Raw genomic sequence first — 7,091 nt, forward strand, 5'->3', positions numbered from 1 at the left:
AGTACCTTGCATATATTTTCACTAATTACTGTAAAGATGCTGGGATTAGAAGGCATAAGACAATAAGGAAAACTCCTTAACAGAACGGTTTAGCAGAAAGAATGAATAAGACACTCCTGGAGCGTGTGAGGCGTTTACTATCAAATGGTAAACTGTCAATGAATTTTTTGGAGAGAGGTTGTACATACTGCATGTTACTTAGTCAACAGATCACCTTCTGTGGCCATAAGTTTCAAGACCCCACAAGAGCTATGGACAGGGAAGCCTACAGATTACTCAAATTGTCCTCTTTTTGTTTTTTTCTCTAATATTTTCAGTTTATTTTTTAATAATATCTTATTTTGAAATACTTTTTTTTCTCTCTTTTAATTAAAATAATTCTTTTTAAATATCTCTCTACCTTAAGTTTTTTTTTTTTTTTTTTTGGTTAAAACTCTTATATAACTTTGATTCTTTTTTTATGTGATTTTTTGAAATATTTTTTTCCTCCTACTCTAATTAATGGACTTAAGAAAGCTACACGTTTTAACACGGGATCAAATTCATAAAGTTATTCCCTACATGCGCAGCACATGACTCAACTAATATAATATTAAAGACAGAAAAAGAAAATCAAAGTTATAATCAAAAGTATAACAGAGAGACCAATGTTTCTGAGCCAAGCTCGGACCTCTATCAATCCAAGATTAATCCCAACAAGAAAGAAAAGCTTTATTTTAGAGAGAGATACCAAAGAGCAGATGTTTTTAAGCAATGTTATTGGGCACCCGCTAATAAAAGGCAGACATTTTCTATTAGCGGTGACGTTTAGCACCGATAGTGCTCTTAAATATTTTTCTATGTTCTTTTGCTTCAAGTATTTTTCTATGTTCTTCTGCTGCAATTTCGCCGCTGCACCTTTTGTTGTAGTACGGTAAGTCAATTAATCTAGTGAACTTGAATGATAATGCTCGATATGCTTGTAAAAGTGCAGCATCAATGTCTTCTCTAATATCAATGTCTTGTTCTAAATTTACGCTCTCGATTTTAATGTTCTTCAAGTCATACGGTTCTGCATCTGGCAAGTACCTCGGTCTCTTTGACCATCCTATACGTAGCTTCTCATAAAATTCGTCCTATAATCAAAGGGAAAAGAAAAATTATTTCGTTGCAGTGAGTAAACCTTAAGAGGAATCAAATTTAACCAAAAAAAAAAAAATTGCAAGTAGTACATACCTTGTTAAAGTTGGTTTTGTGAGATGATGATGATGCTATATAAATAGCAACCCCTGCGTCCGGCGTTCTACCAAATCTTCCCAGCTCAACGATGACTTCTCAATAGTAAATGTCAACCCCCGATTTAGACACTTAAGGTTGTCTATTATATTATTCCATAGCTTTAAATGACTGAAATCCTCATGGAGGATGGTAATACTGGCCTTCATAAATAAATCCAGAAGGTAAAATGTGTGAGAATATAAGAGAAGTACTTATAATAGAGTAATGTTATAATCAGAAATCAAAACAAGAAAAACATGAAATTTCCAATAAATAAATAAATAAATAATTATTGTAATTATAAGGCTAACAAAATATATACCTTTTTATTGCATCGAATACTCATGCGCGTATCTTCCATATGACTTGTTTCGGCAAATAATTCCTTCAATTTGCGAAACCAAATGGCATTGACAGGTTGATTATTGAGGTCGGAAGAGAATTGCACTAGTGATAATTTATTTGATTTGGGCAGAGAATAGAAAGGATACCCATTGAGAAGGAACTCAACCGAACGCAGGTTTGGAGCATTAATCACAGTGGTATCCTCGAAGCTTGTACAGTTTCTGATGACTAATCTCCTCAGGCTTGGGTTAGAAATCTTTATAGCTTCCTTGTTAGCATTATAGAGGTTGCAAAGATGCAAACTCTCAAGGGAAACAAACCTAGAAACCATACTTTGAAGCCAGCACTTATCATCACTTGGCAATTCGAATGTCCCTAGTGTCAGTTCTTTCAAACTCGCATCACAATTGCCTAAATTAATCTCACACTTGTCATGTTTCTGAAGGAATCTTGACCGGTTAAAAAACGAGAAACATTGGAGATTTGGTGCTTGTATGTCAACCCTTCTGAGAGACTGACAATATTCGACAAAAATATGTGTGATCCAAACTAGACCTGAAACCACAAGACTTTCTAGCCCGTCACAACTAATTAGATAGAAGCTCTTAAGGAAAGGAGATCCACGGAGAAATATTTTGTGAATAATATCTGAAGTTAGTGACGTGAATCGCAAATTGAGATTTTTGAGGCTTGGAAACTTGATGTTTTCAGAAATATTATTATTCTCCAACTTGCAGTCATACAAACTTAACGTTACCAGTGTGTTTGAAGCACGCAAGTTAAGCATGTACGGAGAACCGGAGATGATCATTAGTCGTTTGAGGTTGTTACCTGCGGCAAATACAAAGTCTATCCACTGCTTCATTGAATCCAATATTTGATGGTCATTATTGTTCATCAAGGCCGTCCAGGATAGCTTCAAACTTTCTACTCCAAGACCTTGTTCAACGTACCTTTCCAAGGTTTTCCTCGCGAATTCGGGGAAATTCTCTTCATAAGGCTCGAATATATTTAGATCTAGATCCACTTTGGAGCGTGAATCCCATGTGCTTTTCCATGTCTTTGAAAGGATGCTTGTTCGAGCTGCTTCCTTTGTGGGAACAAAATTTAGTATGTGATGAAGAATGTGTTGCGGCAATTCTGACCAATCCATGCTGATTTCATTCACAAAACCCTAATACATGAAACCCTATATTTGTTTGTTCTCAATTGAGTTCTATCCTCACCCACGACTCAAATAATAATAATAACTAATTGGAGTGCAAAGGGATAACTTCAAGAGAAAGAAGAATTCAAAAAAATAGCTAATTAGATCAGTGAAAGATAACTTGTATATATATTTTTGGTATCAAATCCGAATTGAATATTTTTAGCAAACAAAAAAAAAACAAAAAACAAAAATCTGAATTTGAATACGATATCAAGTTACAATCCAACTTCTTTTTATGGAAAAATAAAAAAAAAATAAGAAAGCACAGTTGCCCAAATATAATAAGGAAAATATATGATATTACACAAATCATTAAATAAAAATAGGAATAAATAAAATAAAAAAGAAGGAAAGTTTTCTGCAAGTTAACGTGTCTAGTAATTAATAGTTGCTGCATTTTTTTTTCTTTTTTCGTCCCTTAATCGAAACCCAAAAAAAAAAAATTACCTTTTTAGTAGTACTGACCTTTTTTTTTTTTTTTCCGTAGTTGTGTTGCTGAAAAAAAAAATCTCACATTCTTAGAATTTATTTTTATTGTTAATTTTATTTCCTTTTTTTTAACTTTACAACTAATTGTGATTTGATTTTGTAATCTTTTACTTTTGATAACTTAGGATTTTATTTTGTTTCCCATTTATATATTTTAATTATTGACTATAATATTGTTGCCTAATTTAATTTTTTTTTTATAGTTTTCATTAATTCAAAGGATTGTGATTAGGATCGTAATTAATTGATTATTCTTAATTTAGGAATTTCATAATTTGGTAGATTTAGGTTTTTGACTTTAGGAATAGTTTCTATTGATTAGATTTCATTTCATAAATTATTCAATCAAACATAAAAATTATTTTTGAGAATAATTTTGTGTTTACGTAGAAAGTACAATCTGAGCGAGTTCTGTTTAGAAATGTTGGTACTTAAGTGGGCCTCGCCCCACCAATCTTTCATGGGAACGTTGCTCTATCTAGGAGGCTTTCATTGAGCCAAGAGCTAGTCTTTCCTAGGAGCACTCTCGGTAGTTACAATTTACGTTATTATAGAAAACATGTGTCGCAATGGGATTGGAAGTCATAAACACGTATCGCACGCAGAGAGGAAGACGTGTGCTGGCACGGTCACGCTGGATGACAGCTGGGACCCACGTTTGGTAGGTGGCGCGTGCAGAGGTGAGAACCAGGCTAGCGTGAGCAAGCGCAGGGTCCACGGTGGACAGTTGGCGCGCGCTTAGTGGACAAGCAAGGAGCCGCAATGACTCGCGGGGCCCACGCAACTAGAGACTCAGACGTGCTGGAGATTGCGCAGAGAGCAAACGCGTGCCCTGGGGTCTTACATACTGGTGACGCGCGCAACGTGAGATGGCAGGAAGAATTTAGGCACGGATTTCCGCGTTGACTGATGGGTACATGCGGCTCGGCTGAAGGGGCGCAGCTCTCTCTCCCTGATCGGCTTGTGTGGCCCAGAATGGCTAAAAATATGGCTTTCATGGCTTATTCTTGTGTAACTTTTCACACTACTTTTTATCTGCAATAATTAAGTAAAAACTAGACAAATTTTAATTAAAAATATCTCAAATAAAGATAATGAAATTGTTTAATTAAAACTTAAATATTTTAATATTATATAAATCAAAAACAATATTAAGTGCACTTATCAAAGTGCTTTATGATTGTTTTGTTTTTCTAACTGATGGTCCACTTTGTGTCCACTGGTTTGAGAACAAAAGACTCACATTGCTCTGCTTTTTCTTTTTTTAATGAAGGAATGAAACTACATTGCTCTGTTTTTTTCTCTTTTTTTATCAAAATTATATTTATATATATGTCAGGATTATTACATTTCTAGTTGCATTTAAAACTTTTATTTAGCATTATGTTCTTTTTGTTTGAAATAGAATTTTCGGCTTTAAAATTGGACGTCAAACTTTTTTGCCATCAACAGTAGTAAAAAGAAGCAACCTGCAAGGAAGCAGTCCTAGATTTACGAACCAAAGCCAAGAGAGGATCAACTGATTTCTTTTGTTTTTTTTGTTTTTTTTCCAAAAGGAACAGATTGTAGCTGTCTTTTTTATTTGATATTTTTTGGGTATATTAATTACAGACAATATCATGGTTGGCAACCTATATAAGGTGCTGTATTTTTGTTTGAAATTGATATTCCATTTGAGGGACATAAATTTTTATATGTTTATAGAGAAAGAAACTTAAGGATTGATTTTAGCAAGAAAAAAATTAGACTAATTTTAAGAGAACAATACTCAGGACCTTCAAATAAGAGTATAAAGATATTATTAACCCTATAAAATAACATAATAACCATAAACTTTCATTTAATTTAATGGTTTCCATCTAAAAACTTAACAGATGACTATTTATAACACACTTTCTTAATTTATGAACTATTTATGAGATAATATTAAGTACAGGGACTATCTAGAAAGAGAATAATTCAGGGACCATTCAGGAATTTATTCCATAAAAATATGTTTGTATTCGAAAACACGGGAGTTATTAACCTTGATTATCTAAAGAAGACAAAGAGACACCAAAAGGAAACTCCTTTTTCTTTGACGATAGCGTAAACTCATATTGAAAAAGCAAGAAGATGATCATCATCACATAATCTAAGTCAATGATAATTGCGAAATTGGTTTGGGTGGCCGGTTCTTCAACCAAACCAAAATTTATGGGCGAAGGTTGTCAATTTTAAGTAGGTGGCCTATGGTTAGAGATAATTTACTCTAATAAATCAGTGATTTACTTCAGGAGAGAAGATGACACTAGAGACCGGCTACTAGGCTTGCGATGAGGAAGCTCAATTGCAATATGCTCAGTCTCCTCGATGACGAACTATGTGCTGGTGTTGGAGATCCAGCACAACAGCATTGCCGCTCGACAACAAAGGGCTTTCGGACTTGGGATGGCGTCGACGCCGGAACCGGTGAGTTTATTTTGTGGTGGCTATGGACTAGAAGAAAGCATTTTCTGATCATACGGCATACGAGCTAGTGATGCAACTCTGTATCGGCCCGTCTACAAAGGCCCACGCGGGCCAGGCTAGCCCATCCCATGAATTTAGTGGGTCGTGTCAGGCCGACTCATATAAGAACACTCATCGGCCCAACCCACACCACGAGTTAAATTTATGTGGCTTAGGCTAGGCGGTGAACGGGCCAACCCATTCTAGTCCATCTACGAGTTATGATGGATAAGCCCATCTTGGCCCATCATGGGCCAGAACATCTTTACTTACAATTTTATAATTTTAAATTTTTTTTTGAGTTTTTAAACAAATTAACAAATACAAAAGTCTAAATAGTTAATAGAAATATGAAAAGAGATATTATTTACGACTGACTGATTAAAAATCTTTTTAAGAGAAATTCAGTGGGACAAAACCTTGATAAAAAAAAGAGTACAATCATAATAATTGTACATACATATATTTACAAGATAAGTAAATATATATAATATATATAATTAAGTTAAAATAGGCCTTCGGCGGACTGGTCCAATGGGTCTATATAAACCAGACTAAGTGGGTCTTACATGGGTCAGCCCACAATGGGTCTGGTCGGCCCAACCTGACCCATAAAATTTCATGGGTCATGCTAGGCCAGCCCATGGGCTGAAAAATGCTAGCCTAGCCCAGCCCAACCCACCATTATTGATAGGCTGGGGCGTGCCATGAACATTGTCAGGTTGTGCTAGCTTGGCATGACACTATAACAGGATGGGCCTGGACCGGCCATGGACCCCGGCCCATAGTTGCATCTCTAATACGAGCTAGGTGGATTATTTATTAGTTTAGTGAGAATGTTACTTTTGTCTTTTTGAGTGTATATATTATTTATTAGGGTGTATTTGAGATTGCTTTTGAAACTCTTAAAAGTACTTTACACAATAAACGATGTAATTATAATGTTTAATAAAGGTGTACAAAAGCACTTTGCACACAAATAATATATTTTTTAAATTATTTTAAAAAGTTAAAATTTGTAATTTTTAAATTCTAATTCTGCTTCTACTTTTACTTCAAGTAAAAATAGTACTTTTATTAAAAACACAACAATTATTTTAAAAGCACAGCAACCCCAAACTTAAAATGCCATTATTTGCGTGTATCCATATACAATATATAGAAACGTCAATAGGTTTCACTATTTTGGACCAAATTGACGAAATTTTAGTCGAAAATCACCCCTTTATAAACAATATTTTCAATGTTCACTTTTTATTTTTATGTTTTTTTTTTCTTTCTTGTCATTTTAAGAAACCCG

General features: G+C 34.4%; 1 protein-coding gene across 1 annotated transcript; it reads right to left on the minus strand.

Moving 5' to 3' along the window:
- Positions 1 to 794: 794 nt before the first annotated feature.
- On the minus strand, positions 795 to 2,755 carry LOC21400198 (putative F-box/LRR-repeat protein At3g44090). The gene is made up of 2 exons (XM_024164122.1): positions 1,580 to 2,755; positions 795 to 1,115 (listed from the first exon to the last, which is right to left on the minus strand). Exons 1-2 carry the CDS (start codon positions 2,753 to 2,755, stop codon positions 795 to 797), a joined length of 1,497 nt encoding a protein of 498 aa, XP_024019890.1.
- Positions 2,756 to 7,091: the final 4,336 nt, after the last annotated feature.

The sequence above is a fragment of the Morus notabilis genome, unplaced genomic scaffold (genome assembly GCF_000414095.1).
Source record: "Morus notabilis unplaced genomic scaffold, ASM41409v2 Scaffold1219, whole genome shotgun sequence".
In the NCBI taxonomy this organism is placed as follows: domain Eukaryota; kingdom Viridiplantae; phylum Streptophyta; class Magnoliopsida; order Rosales; family Moraceae; genus Morus; species Morus notabilis.

Bases quoted from the DNA above. Each gene is read 5' to 3' on its own strand.
- LOC21400198 (XM_024164122.1), bottom strand. From the start codon at position 2,755: ATGGATTGGTCAGAATTGCCGCAACACATTCTTCATCACATACTAAAT. The intron at 1,116-1,579 runs GTATATATTTTG...CTTTGATTATAG, and splicing joins GTATTCGATGCAATAAAAAG to GACGAATTTTATGAGAAGCT.